The 20,790-nt window shown below is 42.1% G+C and overlaps 1 protein-coding gene across 1 annotated transcript; it reads right to left on the reverse strand.

Moving 5' to 3' along the window:
* Positions 1 to 9,317: 9,317 nt before the first annotated feature.
* Positions 9,318 to 19,264, reverse strand: EIF2S3 (eukaryotic translation initiation factor 2 subunit gamma). The gene is made up of 12 exons (XM_026038667.1): positions 19,256 to 19,264; positions 19,099 to 19,162; positions 18,490 to 18,617; positions 18,240 to 18,361; positions 16,804 to 16,898; positions 15,788 to 15,946; positions 14,534 to 14,668; positions 13,531 to 13,625; positions 12,612 to 12,756; positions 12,278 to 12,447; positions 10,655 to 10,827; positions 9,318 to 10,016 (listed from the first exon to the last, which is right to left on the reverse strand). Exons 1-12 carry the CDS (start codon positions 19,262 to 19,264, stop codon positions 9,953 to 9,955), a joined length of 1,359 nt encoding a protein of 452 aa, XP_025894452.1. The 3' UTR covers positions 9,318 to 9,952.
* Between the last annotated feature and the right edge of the window lie 1,526 nt (positions 19,265 to 20,790).

The raw sequence follows: 20,790 nt of genomic DNA on the forward strand, positions 1-20,790 counted from the left end.
ACAAAGATAGACAGGGCTGTTAGAAGTAAATAAGAGAAATACTTCCTCATGATCAGAAAACTAGTTGCAGTGAATGAAGTACTGAAAAAAAGACCTCAAAAACTGTATGTCAGTACACCATTTTTTTTGATAGTTGGTTTTTAATGCCACTAAAATTACTTACCAAATCATAGAATGGTTGAGGTTGGAAGGGACCTCTAGAGATCATCTAGTCCAATGCTCTTTTTCCAGAGGGCATGTGGCACAGGGCAACCAGGTGGGTTTGGAAGATCTCCAGAGAAGGAGACTCCACAGCCTCCCTGGGCAGCCTGTGCCAGGGCTCTGGCACCCTCACAGGAAAGAAGTTCCTCCTCACATGGAGATGAAACTTCCTGGGTTTCAACTTACACCCACTGCCCCTTGTCCTGTCACTGGCCACCACTGAGAAGGCCTTGGCCCCTTCCTCCCTACATTCCCCCTTCATGTACTTATACATGTTAATCAGATCCCCTCTCAGCCTTCTCTTCTCCAAGCTAAACAGGCCCAACTCACCCAGTCTCTTCTCATACGAGAGATGTTCCAGTGCCTTAATCATCTTTGTTGCCCTCCAATGGACCCTCTCCAGAAGCTCCACATCCTTCCCCTCTGGCACCTCCCCTGCTCTCCACAACCCTCAAAGATGATGGAGAGCAGCTGAGCAATAACCCTCGACAGTTCCTCAGCACTCTTGGGTGCATCCCATCTGGGCCCGTAGATTTATGAGTGGCCAGTTTGCCTAAATAATCCCTAACCTAATCCTCCTCGACAAGTGAAAGGTCTTCCTCTCTCCTGGTTATCTTTCTTGTCTCCAGGCTCTGTAGTTAATGGGAACCAGACTTAGCAGTAAAGACAGAGGCAAAGAAGGCATTTAGTAACTCTGACTTCTCAGCATCCTCTGTCACTAAAGCCACCTCCCCATTCAGCAGCGCACTAACATTTTCCCTAGTCTTCCTCTTGCTGCTGATGTATTTGTAGAAGCCCTTCCTGTTGCCCCTGACATCCCTCCAAACGGGCCTTGGCCTTCTTTGTTGCATCCCTGCATTCTCTGTCAATGCACCTATATTCTCCCCATGCAGCCTGGCCCTTCTTCCACACGATGTATGTTCTCTTTTTAAGATTTCCCAAGAGCACCTTGTCCATCCACACAGGTCTCCTGCCCCCTTTGCTCGACTTCTTTCTTGTAGGCACTGATGCACTGACCCTGAGCTTGGAGAAAGTGGTGCATGAATATTAGCCAACTTTGCTAGACCCGCTTTCCTTCTAGGACCCTGACCCAGAGGATTCCTCCAAGTTGCTGCCTGAAGAGGTCAAAGTCGGCTCTTCAGGGCTGCAGTCCTACATCTTGCCCAGCTTCCTCCACGCAGGATTGTGAATTCCAATATTGTATGGTCACTGCAGCCAAGATTGCCCCCAACCCTCACATCTTCCACTAGACCATCTCTGTTTGTTAGTATCAGGTCTAGCAGCGCCCCTCCCCTTGTTGGCTCCTCAACCACCTGCATCAAGAAGTTATCTGCAATGTTCTGCAGGAACCTCCTGGACTGTCTGTTCCTGGCTACGTGGTTTTCCCAGCAGATATCAGGGTGGTTGAAGTCCCCCAGGAGGACCAGGGCCTGTGATCGGGAGGCTTCCCGCAGCTGCCCATAGAAGGCTTCGTCCACCTCCTCGTCCTGGTCAGGAGGCCTGTAGTAAACTCCCACCACCGTGTCGCCCCTGCTGGCTTGCCCCTTTATCCTCACCCACAGGCTCTCTACTCACGCTCCATCCTCTCCTATGCTGAGCTCTATGCATTCCAGTTGCTCCCTCACATAAAGAGCAACTCCGCCACCTCGCCTTCCTGCMCTGTCCCTCCTGAAAAGCCTGTAGCCCTCCATGGCCACATTCCAGTCATGGGAGCTGTCCCACCATGTCTCAGTAACTGCAAAGTGATCGTGGCCCTGCAACCGCACACGCATCTCCAGTTCCCCTTGTTCATTCCCCATGCTGTGTGTGTTTGCATAGAGGCCTTTGACCTGGGCTGCCCATGTGCCTCTTTAGGTGGAAATGACCAGGAGTCTCTCAAAGGAGCTCTTCATGGCTTTAGGAAACCTTGTTTTTCCTAGTGCTGGGTTAAACATTGCTGGGAACTGTATAATGCTGGCAGTGGAGGCAACAAGAGGAAAATCCATGACAGAAGCATGACAACTTCTTCAGTTGAAGTTCATCGCGATAATGTTGGATATTGACAGAGGACAATTTAAGAATGGGAAATAGAAAAGAAAAAGTACAGAAATGTAACCTGAGAATATCATATAGAAGGTAGTTTGGGATTTGAAAAATGGCCTCAGGGCTGGATAAAGCTTCTGATAGTTCCTACTATAAAGAGGTAATAAAAAAGTGTTCAAATTAACCACTCTCGTGACTAGCACATTTTATGGAAACATTGCTGTGCATGTTGAAGGCCCTTGTCCGATGTAAAGAACTGAAGCTGAAGCACAACCTGGCTTCAAAATGAAAAGTGGGATTCAAAGAGTTGGTGTTCAGCCTGTCTGGGCTGTGCTGTACAAGATACTTGCAGAGAAAGATCAAAAGAGGATCAAAATATTTATAGACTTTCTTATAGTGTTGATATATAAAGTCAATATGTTTAAACTGATGTAATAGCTTTAAATACGTGAAAATGCCATTAAGCTGATATGAGATCTCTGCAGGTGTGCCTTTCAGATAAGTTCTTTTTAAAGGTATTTTAAGTAGGCAGTGTAGCTTATTTTGAAGTTATCTGACACTTTGCATTATGCAGGTTTTTAGTTGCTCATCAAACTTTGCCAGCTTTCACAAGTCTGAAATTTTCCATAAGGGGTGTTGGCCTCAAACACTTTTTTGGGATGATTCCAGCCATAGTCTTTTTTCAGCTGCCTGAGATCAAAACTACAGACTTTTTTTTCCCTTGTTAAAAAAAAAAGTTGAAAAGTTGTAAAAGGAAAAAAAGCTTTGAAAAAAAATCTTACATTTAAAAAACAGGGTGGCCCTTGTATTCAGTGGGGATCACTGACATGCTCTAGAAAACTGACAGCTATTTGGCTGCATTAAAAACTTTGAGATAGCTCGGTTTACACATACTCAGTAGACATTTTTTTTAGCATTTAGTTGGTAAAGGTAGGTTTGCAGTGTTAGTTCCAGCACTACATACAGGGCGCTATGCAAGCTTAAGAAATTTTGAATTGGAGAGGTGAGCAATTCCATTTTAGTATACAATTTCAAACCTCTCTCACTCTCTTAGGAAAAAAAACAAGTGAAAATGGGGATGAGTGGGGAGAAAGGAAGAAAAAGAAAAGGCCAAGATTTACCTAATCACTCCGCAAGCTCACATTCGATTTGCCTCATTTTTCTATTACTTAAGAATATTTCTAACACTATTTCCATTGCTTGTTGTTTGCAGCGTTGCTGGCGAGCGCTCGCAGCGGAGGTGAAAGCCGCAGCGTGTCCGAGCCCGGTGCCCGGCTGGAGGGCAGCACGGGCAGGAGAGGAGCCAGGCACTTGCAAGGCATTTCTGCTCTCCCTCGCTGGCTGAGAAAGCTGCGCGGGGCCCGAGGGCTCCCTGCCTCGGTGACTGCAGGAGCACTGAGTTTTGAAACAGGACTGTGCCGGCTCCTCCCTGCCTCGCCGATAAATAGTTTAGCAAGACGCGGGGCATTACAAAACAGGCCTTTCCATTAAGGCACAAATCCCGTTTTCCGGGAGGCTTTAGTAGCAGTGAAATTTAGCCTAGAATAGCATTAAAGACAAAACTGATTTTTTAGGGGTATGGGGCCGTAGTTCAAAGCTTGGTTGTTTGTTGTCTCTCCAGGCAGGCTCTTCCGCAGCTCCGCTCACAATGCCCTGCGTGAGTCACCGCGGCGCTTGGAAACCCTCCGGTAAAAGATACTGGGTCAAAATGAGCAGTGAGTTCCAGCTCCAGCGCCTGAGTGCTCCGGCACGGGTACCACCAATTTCTTCTCTGTTCTTTGCACTGAAATACGTGTCATGGCATGAAACTGTCAGACGTGATTGAACCAATGGGGCTTATATTAAGAAGCAAAAACAAGTAGCAAAGTACAAGGGAGTCTTCAACTCCCAGAAGTAGAGGGCTCTCTGACTCCCAGGCTTGCTTAACCTGGGCTTAGGGCATCTGTAGACTAGTCAAGTTGATAGGACTCGGACATTCACTTAGTATATGTGGGAGCTTTTCAACAGTCCAGGAGCTGCCAAGTCTCACCAGGAGACCGAGCGTCTGCTTTCCTGTGATAGGAAGTGTCAAAGCAGGCACCTTCACACCAAGGTAAAAGAATCCCTTAAAAAACACTCACAAAATTAAATTCACAACACGAGCATGTAAATTGGCAGAAAAGTAATAGCATGAAGTAGAAAGCAATGCAAATAGAGAATTAAGCCTTCAGAAAAAGGGAGGTAATTTAAGATGGCAGTTTCCAAAGCCCTTGAAGCACAAGCTCACCTCTAAGCACACAAGAGCCCCCCGGTACTAGCAGGGCTATTGGTGTTCCTCGAGCGTGCCCAGCGAGGGCTGGCAGGGCTGGAGCAGCGTTTGCTGCCTCAGCACCACTCACACTCACGTGTGATCAGACAGCCAGGCAAGGGGCAAGAAGCCAAAACCAGGCATTTGTGACTGCTCGCAGTGGTTCGGGAAGGAGTAACTGCGCTCTCCTGCCTTTCCTGGTGAAAGGTATGACTCCATTTTAGAGTTACAATGGATGAAGTTGTATACAATTACTGCCAAAGGAATAAATAAGAAACAATTACTGCCAAAGAAATAAATAAGAAACAATTAAACCGTGAAAATTTGCTAAACTGCATATTATCAATAACATCTTTGCTGTAGCAAAAAAAAAAAAAAAAAAAAGCACTAAGGAAAAAATATTCTACTTTCACAGATCCCATCCCAGCCAGAAAAGCAGAAATTGCTGCTCGAATGAACCCCAACGAAAGCTGAGGCTGCAGTTTTGCACGTGCATTACTTAGGACTCTGTTGCAAAAGAAATATTTGAGGACCGTAATAGATTATTAACTATCTATTTAATATTAAATCACAGATGACTAAGTAAGAACAGGAAGAAAAATAAATCACAGTACCTTGAGGAAGATTTATGCAAGAAAATGCTTTTAAGCTCACTATAAACTAAACAAAGCTGAAACCATTATTAAACATGGAATTGTCTAGTGCTTGGCAGGCGGAAGAGACTGAAAAGGTCTGTCTAAAAAAAAGCAAGAATGTGTTAGATTTCTTTACAAATGTTGATAAAAGAGGCAATAAGAGAGAGCTGTTTCCTTTGCTGAGTGTTGAGAAAAAGAAAACAGCCTTTAGAAGGCAACTGCTTGAACTGAAAAGACAGGGGGTTATGGATGTGTGCCCTCCAATTTCTCTGTGAAGCCTCTCTCAAAACAAGTTAATATCAGGTATGTCAGCATTATTGCAACAGAAATATTTTGGCAGCTTTCATCTGTGCTTGAGTGTGCTGCTCCAATTTTCTATGTTTCCCAATACAGATTGCAGAATACATTTCATCTGAATGTCGAAGGTGATTCCCCCAGAAGACTCTTGCTGCTCGGCACCCAGATGCTCCTGGTGGCTGCTTCTCCGTGGCACAGCGTGCTGGGTTGGGAGATTTCTCCGAAGTCCTTGAAGGACGCAGGGCTCTTATACACTTGCAGCACTCGCTGCTACCATGCTCACAGGCGCTCGCGCCCTCTCACGGCAGCGCGGCGGCGGGGCCGGGCCCAGCGCGTTCCTGCAGCGTTTGAGCTAGTGTTATAACGGGCGGCAGCGTTCAAAACGCTGCGAACGTTTAGCCCTGGCCTTGCAGCGAGAGGCGACCAGGAGGGCGCGCAGCCTGGGGGAGGACTGTTGGGAATCAGCAGGCAGATGGAGGCCGGGCTGGAGCGGGCGGCCGGGGCGCACTCAGTGCCCGGGGTATCGTCAGGATCAAAAGGAAAAAAAAAATAAAGATTCGCAATCCAGAAAGCTTCCAGGAGTAGAAGAGACTTAAGAGATCTAGTGCAATAAAAACATAATTAAAAAGATCTGACAACGTTTCTCAATGTTTTATAGCTATTTCTTCAAGGAATGAATCTCCATAAGCGTTGTGCACAAATATAAGGTCTTAGTTTGCTTTTATCTCTTTTCTGCATCACAGAATTGCTCTATTTAGTTTCCATACACCCATTCACTGTTTCTTTTTCTAGTCAGCTAGTGCTACTTATATATAATAATATAAATATTTATGTATTAATACCTTACTTAAGAACTTGAAGATAATGATTTTCTGGTGCTGTTTTTGCAAAGCCTTTGGAAGTGGCTGATGCTGTTAACACCAATGGCACCACTGCATGCCCGGGAAACACTCCCTTCATATAATCCTCATTGCTATACCACTAAGCACATACTATAGGAAATGAAAATACATTTATAAAAACATACTCCATGGATGTTCTCAAGGAGGCCTCTGTTCTCCAATCAGCTCATCTGAGCAATCCCTAATAGTAATTATCTATAGGGATAAATGAAAGCAACAATGCACTTATTTTTTGCTACTTGGATGTGCAATAATACAGCTAGAATAGACTGACTTTACCTGCATGATCAGTGTGAATTACAGATCTATAGCATTGGTATGTGTACTTCGACTAGGATGTATTCTTGGATTGATGGAGCTAGTGCAAAGCCATATCTATAAGGTTAAAAGTTATGTTAGATAACAAAGACAACACAGAGGTTATTTCCCAGCTAAGGAAACCCAAATCTGTAGTATCCCACATTCCCTGTCACCTCCAACCTTAGGACAAAGAATTTGGTCCTGATACATTAAATCCAGGCTGCCAACAAATGGTCCTTCCTTTCACGCCTCCTTTTCATCTCTATCACGTTTCCATACCACACTAAGTTTCATGTGGCCACACAGCAAATTGGCTTAGGGAAGAGATCAGCTCTTTGCCTATCCAAACAGCCTTAGCTTTCTTCCAAACTCATTTCCGCATCCGATTCACTGCCCAGCTGCTCAAGCACTAGAGCTGACCCAGGCGCTGGTGGAACAAGCCCCAGCAACAGGAGAGGACCAAACCTGAGCAGCAACCCAGGCTTCTGCTGGCTCACAGCAGCTGCATGACCAGAGCTGTGTATTTCTGCATCTTCTGTCACTCTTAGTCACTACAGCTTCGTAGGTACCTGCTTCGAGGCTACAGTTTGTGGCACGGCTAAACACAACAGGGCCCTGTTTCTTAACGCCCTAATTTGAGCTATATGGTAAAAACGGGGTGACTGGTGTCCTCAGAAGGACAGAGGACAGTTCCTCTGAACAGTTATAATATAGAGCCAGTTCCAGGTTGACCAAATGGCTTAACTTAAACTTTTTTGGTTAACTTTAACTAGTCCAGTGGATTTCTCGAACACTGGAAGATTTTTAATAAAACTGGAAGGAGGCTACGTCCTGTTGACACCTTCCTCCCCCTAGTGAAAAGGCAGGCTGGGTTTGCTTCCAAAACCAGTCACAGAGCGTTCCAGACGGGTGCCTGGCTTGACTCCAGGCACCTCAATCTAGGTGCTAGCTGGGGTGCTCCGCTGCATCCTGCCCGACTTCCAGGTGCTGCTCCAGGACAAAGCCAGTACCAGAGCGGCCCAGTCCCCGCGTGGCTTGAACACGCCTGCCCTTTGAAAAGGGACTCGGCTACATTCGAGTAGCAAATCTGGCCTTTGAAGGGTTAAAACACTCACATGCAGAGCCCACTGGGGACAGGTACTGCAAAACAGTCTGACCCAAAGTCTGCCTGGCACTTCCCCCAGAAGAGAAGCTGGGAGCACGTACAGGCAGTCTGAGGGCTGAGCCACAGCTCACCTCTGTTACAAACTGTAACGTACATCCCATTACATTGCATTTTAGCCCTTCTGCACATTGCTTTTTTTTTTTTTTCCCCTATCTCTACATAACATTTTCTCTAATGGGAAAGGCTGGGCCCTGCTAGAGTGAAGAAATAACCAATAAGAAGAACAATAAGGGGACATTTACGACTTGCAGCATAGGTATGTCCCTAAGTTTGGACAGTGTAACTGTAAATATACTATGTATGGGTATGTGTATGCTCACCCACTGTACATTCACTGACTATAGATGAAATCGTGATACTGCTGCAGTTTAGGTGTTTTAGAGACACACAAAGGTATGGAAGCCAGAACTTACTTGGACATTCTTGGCCAGATTGAAAGGAGTAACAGATGGGTTCTTCCAAGGGACACAGTTTATACACGTACACATCTACTGCCGCGTAAAAAGGGTTGCAAACACTTCAGGATGGAAGCGACTGCCTTGCGAGAGGGCTGAGCTGCTACAAGTGCTGGCCCAGCCCGCGGGGAAGGAGCCCGATACAAGAAGGGGCCGGAGCCCAAACGCTGGCTCGTCACCGGCCCTGCTCTTCCTCCTGTTTCTACCAGTTCCCAGAACTTCTGTACACAAGGCAGCTCATGGAAGGTGCGATCACTAAAGCAGCTCAAGCTCAGGATACTGCTCAAGCACCAGGAGAATCGGCAAGAAGAGCCGGTCCTGACTCTCTCAAAACGAGAAGAACTAGACAAAAATGGATGTATTTAGTCTCAACACCACGTGAGCTAGAAAGACTTCACGAATGGAGGCACTGAACGCAAGAAGGCAGAATACCTGTCACAAGGCAACAGAAAATACAATGAAAAAAAGGCAGGAACCGCCAACCTGCTTCAAGGCAGCTGCTCCTCATCTGGACCTGTGAAGCAGCATTTCCCTTTACTGGCCAAAGACACCGATCGCTGTGACTCAAACCACACGCTGAAGATGAACACAGTATTTTCCTCTAAAAAAATACGAAACTTGACATGTTAACATTACTTGTTCAATAGTCTGTTACATAAAATACCTAGAACCATGTACAATAGTTCAAATGAAAGTTAAATCTAAATGGTTGAAAGTATTAAAACCTTACAACTTTATTACGTGTTTTCTCCTCAGGAGGGTGATCCAGGCTAAGCAGAAGTAGTTTCACACTCTTTGTACTCCCCATCTCACTTTGATCCTATTTTGATTTTCCAAAGTCCTTCCTCCTTCACCAGCCTCTCCAGATATTTTGAATTCAAGATCATAGCTAATATTTCCTCGTTAGCTTAACGCAAGTTTGAAATAAGCAGGTTAAACCTGCATAAAGATGTCAGGTCACCCACGCAGTGCCACCACGACAGCTACCTTCCAAATGAAGCACATTCTTTTTATAAATTAATTCTAAAATAAGATCAAAAACAGCACTGCCAGTTCAGATCCAGTTTACTTGTATTTCCTCTTTGTGGTTTTATCCAGAGCCCTTGTTTAAGAACAACTTTAAGAAGTCAGTCAATATTGCCATCCTAGTTACAAAGGATAATACAGTCACAGCCAGGACCATTCACATCGAAACGAAATGGGATGTTGTGCAGAAAGGGAACTAGTCCTCAAAGAGTCTGAGTTCTGCTTGCTTTAAATTTTTGTGCTGCTTGAACAATCACTGCTGTGTTTTGTTACTCAAAAATTGTAGGAATTAATGAAAAATAAGCAGTATTTTATTTCAATACTGGATTTATGGTTTGGGTGTTACACTGGGGCTAGATGGACTGATGTTAAACAGATATGCCTCAAACACAACATAAATTAGACATGCCACGAGACATGTACAATCAATAGTACTAAAATGAGGATAATTGATAATCGAACCCACTTCCACGCCAATTCTTTTACACTTTTAATGGTGATAGTGACTAGTATTTTAGTAAGAGGGTAAAATTCAATAAAATGTCAGCCATACAACTCAAAGATAATGTTTGCACAGCTTCCAATTCCACTGTGAAAGTATACCCCCCCGAAAATAGAAATAGGCACTTCATCTTTAAAAATGAAGCACTCGTTTTCGTTCTTCAGTCATCGTCAACAGTTGGCTTGATTGTCACTCCTCTTCTGATTTGACCCCAACCAATTAAGCTGCAAAATAAAAAACAATATATATTACTTTTCATAGAGCTTACAAATATGCCAAGCAATTCAAGCACCTTTGGTCACACTTGTGCCTTCAAGTTCTTAGAACATTCAGGATTTTCCCCAGGCCCTCGCGGGAGCAGCCAGCAAGATCTAAGAGCAGCTACACGTAATAAAGAACAAGGGAAAGAACATGCATTTGTATCAGCCAAGACAGTACTTTTGAATAGTGATTAAAAACCTCAAATTCTGTAACTTAAGGTATAACAGCAAACCATAAGCACATTCATAGCCCCCTGGCTTTCCACATATATACAAGTGCTGTATTCATTTTTCTTTTAAAATAATATGTGGAAATACAAACAAGATGCCACTGATATTATAAACTGAAACACAACTCAATGTGTAACCTATACCTGAAGCTAACTCATCCCTCATATGCTCTACTATTTTCAGTAAAATAAAGGCCCTGTTCTCCTTTTCTAGACCTGAAGTCTCAACAAAACTGAACCACTTTTCAAAATTAAGATGGTGTCTGTTTCCAAAATTAAAAGAGGGTCCATATTATTAATGGCATTGTCTCAAAAAAAGAAGGAAAAAACCCCAGCATAATTAGGTCTTCTACCAATCTAATGGCAACTCACCGCCAGTGTTTCTCAACTCGTCGACTCAGGGCAATTTTTTCTCCGACTTCTGTGCACACTGGGTTAGTTAGCACAATCTTGCCCAAATCAGCCTTTACTGCACTGACTCTCCCTCCAGTAGATAAAGATCCTATGTTTACCATTAAAACTTCATTCTTTGATAATTTTTGCACCTGAAAGAGAAACAAAAAACTGAAACCTAAGCTTTAAAACATTACGTCCGTACTGTTTAGAAACTAAACGCCTCTAAGGAAAAAAAAGACCGGAGAGGAAAAACAAAGCACAAACAACCAACACAGCTGAAGGATTCAAAGCCTGTCATTATCCTGCCCCACAAACCACGCAAAACAGTGCCAATGGAGAAAAGTTATGTTTTCACATTCCTCTGAAAGGACAAATATATAAATATGTTGTTCCTTTAGCATTGGAGGCTTTTGTGGCAGAGAAAACCCAAGAGAGCATATTGCACCATTTTCTGTAAAACACATCAAACTGCACGTACTGTATTAGCAGTGAAAACACTGGCTGGGATGCAGCTGAGCCGGTACAGTGGGCTCAATGGGAATGTTAGGCCCTGCTTCTGTATAATGCTCACGTCCTCATTTCCCCAAAGCCTACGTAAATGAAGACAATTTCTCAAAATAGAACACTTTACAGGAGAAATCAGAGGAGAAAAATACGGTGGAAAAGTTACCATTGAATGAAGCAGTTTTTAGATTTTAATGGTATCAGTTACAACTACGATGTTTAGTTTGATCTTCAGGTAAAATGGAACATGAAACAAGAGACTGCTGTGCATGAGGTTCACAGTTACTTTTGAATCACAGCATTTCTCGAAAATTTAGTTTTAAAGAATTCTGAAGAGAGAATCTACAAGGAGCAAGTCAGTAGGGAGTCCAACATTCTGCTTGCACAACTAGTTACTGCACAAACAAATAGGCTGACGGCAAAGAAAAACGGCTATTAATACGTTTAGAATACCTAACCATGAAGTATTAATATACTTAACAGTATCTTAAACCATTCTGATATGAATTCCTACTCTTCTGAAAAGCATTCTTCTAGAGAAGGCTGAGAGGGGATATGATTAACATGTATAAGTTCAGGACGGGAGAATGCAGGGAGGAAGGGGACAAGCTGTTCTCACTGGTGGCCAGCGATAGGACGAGGGGTAATGGCCACAAGCTGGAGCACAGGCAGTTCCGTCTCCAGGTGAGGAGTAACTTCTTTCCTGTGAGGGTGACAGAGCCCCGGCACAGGCTGCCCAGGGAGGCTGTGGAGTCTCCTTCTCTGGAGATCTTCCAAACCTGCCTGGATGCCGCCCTGTGCCCCGTGCTCTGGCTGTCCCTGCTGGAGCAGGAAGGTTGGACTGGATGATCTCTAGAGGTCCCTTCCAACCTTAAATATTCTGCGATTCTGTGATTCTTCTACAGTATTAGATAAATAGATTTTAGTCACTTGAGAGACATGAGTATATATTAGAGACAGAAATACCATAAAAACCATGAGTATACATTAGAGAGACAAAGATACCATGTAAAAAATACCATATAAACAAAAATCATCACAGCTAATAACCAAATCTGTGCAAGAGTATGCAGGCTTTGTGCGAGGGGTACAGACCTTTGCAGCTTTCTTGTCCCCCTCAGTGCGCACGCCCAACAATCGCCTTAGCAAGAAGTAGGAAATTTCTAGCTCGGTAAATATTTCGGGCAGCGCTCCAACGGCGCCGAGAACCTGGCCCACCATTCGGTCAGCCCGACACAAAGTTGGGTCGATCTTGGTTCCGACACCTAAAACACAACAAGCCACAAGGAGTAACTGAAAGGCAGCTGCCACGGTTACGTTTTGGGGCATTTGAAAGAAATCCCCCAAACAGCAAATTGAGACTCTGTGGAGAATTCCTTGTCGCTCGGAAAGCACTTCCAGAATAGCTTTCATAAGGGACTGTGCTTACCTATAAGGCCTCCTGGAGCAGCATATTGGAGATCATTGTGTTCCGCAAAGAGCGATACTATTTTGGAAAAGATTGGCTTGCACATGAGTTTTCCTTCACTGTCCTTGGACACAATGCCAGGCCGGACCTCAATTTCCTGACCCACCTAATTGCAAAGGTGAAAAAGGAGTTAAGTGGTTGTTTCACAGGAACACAAGGCTAACCAACTACTCAGCACAGATGAGACCTAGTTTCTCCAAGACCTGCTATTTATACGAGTCCTTGTTTCTGGGACAATGCAGAACCTCCAGGACGTTTGTTGCACTGTTTACCGAAAGCTGAAACTGAACTTCCAGCAGATGAAACACAACTATTTTTCTTCTAAGTAATCTTAACGAGGGATCTTTATCGGTGATCATTTGCACATCTAAATTCTAGCTTAAATTTATGTTTTTAGTGATACTGACATTTCACTCAGAAATGTTACAGCACTGAGAAAAACAGAGCTAACGACGACTGCAAGACACCAATAAACTGCAAGACAAGGAAAATATGAGTTGTGTAGACACGCAAAGGTGTAGTTTGCTTTCCAGTGTAACAGAAGTACCTTTAAATTTGTTTTTTTCTTTTCCCAAAAATATTTTATCAAAGCAAGCATTAAGAAAAAAAAACTCCCGGAGTTTGTAAGCAATGAAAAAAGGTCTTGTAAGCAGCAAGAGTTGGGACTACAGAAACAAAAAATAAACAAAAATAAAGTCCAGTATTTCTTGTTCCTGTATTTTAAGAAAGTAACAAGTCACAAACAAAAGGGCACCAAGTTCTAGTTTAAAAATAAGAGCAATAAATATCAATTTTACAGATTCATTCTTTACGAGGCACGCAAAAACTCTACTCAATTCTATCACCGCAGTAACTTCTGAAAGAAATAAGAAAAAGTTACCTTTAGAACACCCTTTAAAATACTGCCGCCAGCAACACCCCCCTTCAGGTCATCAACTTCACAGCCAGGCTTGTTGACATCAAAAGATCTAATTACTAGGAAAAATAAATCATAATCAAATTTATATTCAAGATAAGGCTTTTAAACAATTAGCATCTTTCTTTAGAAACTTACCTATTCTGACAAAAGCAAAGCAATAAGTACTATAAATATAAAATTCAGATAGGATACTGAAATATGGTAAATATTTCATTCAGAATTTTTAAAGACTGTTTTTTTTTTAAGTCAACTCTATTTAAACTGCACATATAAACAAAAAAGCTTTCTGAATAGCAGAAATAGAGTTAAGGATCAGTAAATAAAAATAAAGCCATAATCAACTATATTATAAAAAATCTTCAATCTTAATTTCAGTTTCTTTGTAACCTTGTTTTGACACGCTGAATTGGTATGCATTATGAAATGCTTTAGGCCTCTCATGTTTTGTGTATTTTTTTAACAGAGGAACTGATTTTTAAAATATGCTGGACAAAAATGGAGAGCTTGACAATCATGCCTAGCAGACATGAGTTCTTACCACAGTAAACAGATTAGTCTACCTATATGATCTACTGAAATAATTTAATTTGCATATACAACTCTCTGATGGTACTTTGTTAAAACACTCCTTTACTTGCTACAAATTCGATAAGACACAAATTTGTCACCCTTATTGAACCTGACTTCTGTTTTATACTGCCGTATATAGAATACACACAAAAAATAGTAAGCAACCCAAAGTAATTTAAACATATCTGTGAATTTAAGTGTGAGCAACAATAAGAAGGAAATAGGCAAGTGTTAAACTTGCACTGAGCATTCCTCCTGACCCTGCCCCTTTTTATAGCGTTCAGCAGGGTGCCTCTAGAGGCAGGCACACACACACACACACACACACACACACACACACACACACACGTAGCGAGAGGTGAGGCCTGGCAGTAAGACATGAGCTTATACTCACCAATGAGCCTTGGCTCGGATGTGAAGTCTCGCAAAGGGACTGGGATTTTCTTCACTATATACTCACAGACAACCTCAATGTTGTATTTCAGCTGTGCAGAGATTGGAATAATCGGAGCTCCTTCGGCAACTGTACCTAAAGCAGAGTTCAGCATTAAGCCTTACCATAGGATTTACAGAAACATAACCAAGGGTTCTGTCATTGTTAAAAGCACTAACAAAGCTTAAGGCACCATTTACATCCGCTCCCAAAAGCGAGAGGTAACAGAGCACTCCACTGCTCCAGCTCAAAGGGTGTCCAGACCTACTTCTCAAAGCAGTTTGAAAGGACTCTCCTCATGCTGCGCTCTGGGTGGCTGCATGCAGACGTTACACAGCTGCTCTCTAAGATAAGCTGCTGCTTAAGAGAAAATTCACTTCTTACATGGTGATCAGGAGTTCTATCAAGCTCAGAAGATAACTTCAGCCATTTCATTCCCAAGTCTCAAGAACACATTGGATACATTATGATCCTCTGCACAGGAGGAGTTGTAAACACACATAGTCTGGATAAAATCATAGCAGCAGAACATAAACCCTTAACCCTATGCAGACCATGCTATACAATTTTTTTCACTTTGTGGGGGTGTAAATGGAAATACCTTTTATTATTTAAACATGTGAAATAGTCCTCGCTGCTTACTTCAAGCCATAACTTATTTCCCAACAGATATCATGCACTTAAATACCTGACGCATTTATTTCATGATCAGATTTCATTTTGAGGAAACAGAATTCCTATCTCACTTTAATCATGATCTTTTAAGTTTTGCAGGAAAATAAATATTTCAGAGAAATCTTAATTTTGTAGACGAACGCAAGACTTGGTAAATAAAATTAATGATATTTAGATTCTATAAACCTAGATGTCACAAAAGGATGACAAATTTATGCATCAAGTGACCCCAAAATAGCTGCTATGAGGAGTTACTTACGCAAGGCAATGATTCTAAACTTCGAAAAGACAGACCCATTAACTACCTTGTGATAATCTAGTCTTATGATAGACAATTAGCTATTGCCATTGCCTTTACATCAATTACATCACTGTATTTAAGCAGTCTGAAACAGGGAAGAAGCATGATTCCAACCATCTATTTTTTAACCTGTATAATCCAAACAAGAGAAATGTTTCTACAGACATGTAGAAAAACATTATCTGCCAGCTCTGAGGAAACTCCCATCACTGACTGAATTTCTGCTGTTGAAAACTTACCTTGTACAAATGCAAGAATCTGTTCATATTGCTCTTTAGCCTGGCTCTCTTTTACCAAATCAATCTTATTTTGTAGAATCAAAATGTGCTTCAGCTTCATGATTTCTATAGCAGCTAGATGTTCTGAGGTCTGGGGCTGAGGGCATGACTCATTACCAGCTGAAAGAAGACAAGTGACTGCAATACAGAAACTATCAAGATACACAAATCCCCTAGCGAGAACCCCTGCACTTTCCACTGTGTCTTTATAAAAATACTACAATCATCTCTTGTTAACCTATGTACAAAACACCCAGTTTACCAATCTGCTTCTTTCCAAAGACTTTTAGCTTTAGCATACACCCAGCACAGGAGAGATGAGGGGATACCAGAGCGGGCACTTGATTCGCTCTTCTGCTTGCTCCTCAATGAAACACTTTAAATTTCCAAGGTACTGACACCTCACTCATGTCTACTTGAATTGTTCCATCCTTTAGGAGTCTAGACAGCTGAGAATTGACTGCAACCTAACAGACTTTTCAAAATATCTTAAAATGCCTTTGTGTTTTCTTATCACCAAAGGCATAAAAGTGCCAAGACCCGTAACTGACTGTCAACTTTATCTCCTCCACTGTTTGAAAATCAGAGAAAGAATTTTCCAAATCAGTACTTATAATTAAAGCAAAACAGGAGCTGCAGAGAAATGCCAGATTTACCTGTAGCCAAATGTATTTCAGTGAAATAATAAACATTTTACTGCACTATACCACTACCAGATTCCACTTTAATCTACCAATCCACCCACCAACTGGGGTACCAACTACCAGAGTAATGAGTATTGTTTTTTTCGATACAGAAGAAAACAAAGTCAGGGTACTTTGTAGCACCGCTGAAGCTTTTTAAAACACCTCTCAATAACACATTTTTTAACTAATCACTCCAACACTGTTCCCTGAATTTTAAAATCTATATAAAATAGTTTAATGAAATATACATTAAAAAGAAAAAGAAAGCTGTTTCTTGGTACCAGTCTTTACCTATCAACAGCAGAGCTGCGTCCATTACAGCTGCACCGTTCAACATAGTCGCCATCAAAATATCGTGGCCAGGACAATCCACAAAAGAGACATGCCTGGAGGTGAAAAGAAGACAGAAAGAAATCCAAAAGCCAATTACTCACAATTTCTGTGACTGATTTAAATGGATGCTAAGCAGAAACAAAGATTAAAAAAAAAAAAAAAAAAAACAACAACCAAAAGAAACACATAGCAAAAATGAAGAGAAATAAGAGCTAATGAGAAGTGAAAATGGGAAATATTTTCATGGAAGTATAAAGACTACCGGGTCAGCTACTGAGTAATTTTTTGAGTTTTAAGATTGAAAACTGTATTTTCAAATTAGGCATTGCTTTAATATTTCACAGTTACCAAAAAAATGACTGAACTTAAATGGACCAGGTTAAATACACATAGAGGATATAGCATATTATACTTTCACTTGTATGTTTTAAAAGTTGTTTCCCATTATCTAATTTTAGAAAATATTCATCTTTAATTACATAGTTACAATTGCACTTCACTTCTGAGATTTATCTACACCAACAACACTACAGCTGTTAGTTCCAGACTTACAATTCCACTGTGCAGCCCACAGTAACTGATGTACTTCAGCTACAAACTGTGTTTGCTAAGAATCCTTATTTCTTGGTAGCATGCCACCAAAAAGCAAGAACTGACTTGCTGCTAGCTGACAGGTAAAGATCTACAATAAGCAAATAAAGAGTAAGCAAAAGAATTCCAAGCTTTTAAGCAACACTTTAAGAGTGGCTGCATAACTATCAGAGTCCACCAAAAGCTGTTGTTAGAACACGTGTCCTACTGGGAATCTGAGGAAAGGAAGGAAATACGTGATCACAGCAGTAACAGCTCTTCACACACCAGCACCAACTAGGAATCTTGCACAACTGCCTTTGTGGCTGTTCCCACTAGAAAGGAAGTAAATGAAAGAGGCCTGACCCCTAGGTGCGGGCCTGGTCTCAGGTTAAGTACCAAGCTCTGACACATCTATTTAAGGAACTCTAAATACTTTTCTGCCTTTAGGGTGAAAGTTTGACAAGGACTATACTCCAAAAAGGAATTTCAGAAATGGATCTGTGGGGTCCACATCAATTCTTACTTTAGTGACTTTAAAATGTACTTACATTAAGTGCAGAAAAAAAAATACTGAGCATTAAAAATAACCCAGGGCAAAAAACACTGCTATGCTCTTCCTGGAGTTGTGCACCATCACTAACAGAAAAAACCAAAGTTTAACCAACACCTCAGGTGAGGAGTACCCAGCTTGCAGCCTGTACGAGCACGGGGTCTACAGAACCATTTATTCAGTTTGCTGTTCAGTCCTATCTATTTTCAGTTTGCACAAGCTTTTTGCAGAAAACAAACACAATTTATGTCCTTCGTTTTACAGCAGTTACCTGACTAGTTTAAAATTCCCTTTGGTGCCAGGAATATCTGTAGGGAACTCATCTGGGGTGCTACTTCCGCAAGATCGATAGCACTCTGGTCGGGAACAGCTTGGATCATCCAGCTTGTAAATCTGTAAGCATTTTTTAAAAATCAGAAGAAGTTTAATGCATCAGAAGTCAGTTCCAAGCTCATGTCCAACCTCAAATACATTAGTAAATCTAATTGAGCACATTCACTAGATTCATTGTAATGACTTACCTTGGCATTGGCATAACCCAGCTTGATGGTGATGTTTCTCTCCAGTTCATTTTTAAATCTAACAGTATGAACTCCAGAGATAGCTTTGACTACTGTCGACTTTCCATGGGCTACGTGGCCAATTGTACCTATGTTTTAAAAGTAAGTGTTTGACAATAAGCAATTGTTTAATTTGTGTAATCTTTCATTACAATCAAATATATGACTGCCACAAACCTGGGGAACCAGTAAGCTCAGAAGCACATGTGGATTTAACCATTTTTGCTTAAACAAATAAAATCTTAAGATGAGCTCACAATGGACAGCTCTTTGCATTTTCATGAAACTCATTCACTGCCTAATTTTAAAATGTAATAAATACTGCTCTAACAACTACTCCTTACCCTTCCTTCAATAAAATATTTTTGCAATAGAATCACAGTTTTAACAGGTCTCCTTCTGTTTCTTGATAACACTCAAATACAAACGTCTATGAAGTGTTTATGTCTGCTATGTCTGCTTCAATGAGAACTTCTTAAAAATCCTGTCACATAGATACCATATGCTAACACATGAGCACCAGAGTCACATTAATGTTCCCCCTTTTTTTTTAGAAATTTATTTTTTTACCTATATTAATTGTGGCTTGTCTGCTGATGACTTCTGGTGAGAGAGGCGTCAGCTTGGAAACATCCTGCAGGAAGAAGATTTTACAAATTATTCACTATTATATATATTTTTTATAGAGAGAGAAATGTAGAATTGTATCTAAATGCTTTAGGATTACTTGGTGCATCTTCTTTAAAATTATTAATTCTACAAAGCAAAATTCAACCAAGCTAACTAAATTAACTGTAGACATGCCTTCTACTGCTCTAAAGATGTGAGAAGGGATATGAGGGAACAAAACCCTACAACTGAAATTGATTATAAGGCATTAAAGGACAGCAGTAAAACAACGTTTATCACAAATGTAAAGTTTCAATGAACATCTAACTATAAGTCGCTCCTAGTACCTGTCATATCAGAAGATTTACAGATACATTCATCAGTGAATATAAAACCAACAGCTCTAAAATAACTTTTTTTTTCCAGTCTATTCATACTAGACCAACAATGAAATCCAGTGTCACGTTCTTCTGTACTACTCTTGAGGCCGCTCACAGCTAATTTCCTGCTCTGAGTCCCTGTGTGGGGGCTGATTCAGGCAGAGGTTCTCAATGGCAGAAGAATTCTCCGTGTGGGACAGCATATAAATTCTTTGCAGATACATGTAACATCACATTACATACTAATCACACATTAATTGGTATAGAATCATATATTGTCTATACTGCCATACATACAAGTTCTGCACAGGGTGATTAAATACAATTTTATGCAGTTAAGGTTAGGTTTAAGGGTATAACGAATAAGCTCATCTTCTGTTTCCCTGACGTTTTACTCATTATATTTTAGTTTATGCACTAAATATTGATGAATTACACGAACTAAGCGTTCGGGTTCAGCCCAAAACAGGCCTCGTCGGTCCCATGGGGGCACTAGGACAGCTACTTCTTCCACACCTAACGCAGCACGGCTGGATCACTGAAGTCCGAAGGGGGACGTGTGCTGCAGATGGCACTATACGGTAGCGTGACACCTACGTGCGCATGATGCAAGAGCTGTCACCAGCACAAGCGCCCTGAGCACACAGCCACGCACACGGGCATTTTTTCTCCCCTTAACTCTGGTACAAAGTGAAGTTCAGCATTACGTTCCAGCCAAAGGCAAGCATTCAAAGGCCAAATGAAGTCAACACGGGACAAGGCTTTAGCCCTACCGATTCCCCAGAATTCCTACTGACCCCACCAGTTAAGCACATTTGTTCTTTTCCCAGCTGGCAAATACCAAGGCCAAGCAGGAAAGGAAGCAAGTCAAGGAACATTCTGAAAGGATTAACACACTTCAGCACAAGCACTGGAACAGGCTGCCCAGAGAAGTGGCGGAGCTGTTATCCCTCGCGGTGCCCAAGGAACACGTGGATGAGGCACTCAGGGACACCGCTCAGCAGCAATGGTGGGGATGGGTTTGGGGCTGGACTTGACGATCCTGAAGATCTTTTCCAACCAGAATGGACCTATGATCCTACCGAATACCCGCGCGCTTTACTACAACACGAGGGGGCCGGGGTGCGCAGGGCACAGAGCCTCCCGAGCGCTCACACTGGGAAGATAAAGCTAACTCCCCGTTTGCTGGGAGGCAGGGGGAGAGCAACCGCCAGCCGGGGGCTTCCGCCGGGCCCCCAACGGCCGCCGGGCCCCCAACGGCCGCGGCCGGGGC

The sequence above is a fragment of the Nothoprocta perdicaria genome, unplaced genomic scaffold (assembly GCF_003342845.1).
Source record: "Nothoprocta perdicaria isolate Ctin4 unplaced genomic scaffold, notPer1 scaffold_215, whole genome shotgun sequence".
Lineage (NCBI taxonomy): Eukaryota > Metazoa > Chordata > Aves > Tinamiformes > Tinamidae > Nothoprocta > Nothoprocta perdicaria.

What these genes read in the sequence shown, in the direction of transcription:
- EIF2S3 (XM_026038667.1), bottom strand. An exon ending in ACAAGCCACAATTAATATAG is followed by an intron (nt 18,618 to 19,098) that starts GTAAAAAAATAA and finishes TTTAAAACATAG; the next exon opens with GTACAATTGGCCACGTAGCC. An exon ending in TGCTCCAGGAGGCCTTATAG is followed by an intron (nt 12,448 to 12,611) that starts GTAAGCACAGTC and finishes GTTGTGTTTTAG; the next exon opens with GTGTCGGAACCAAGATCGAC.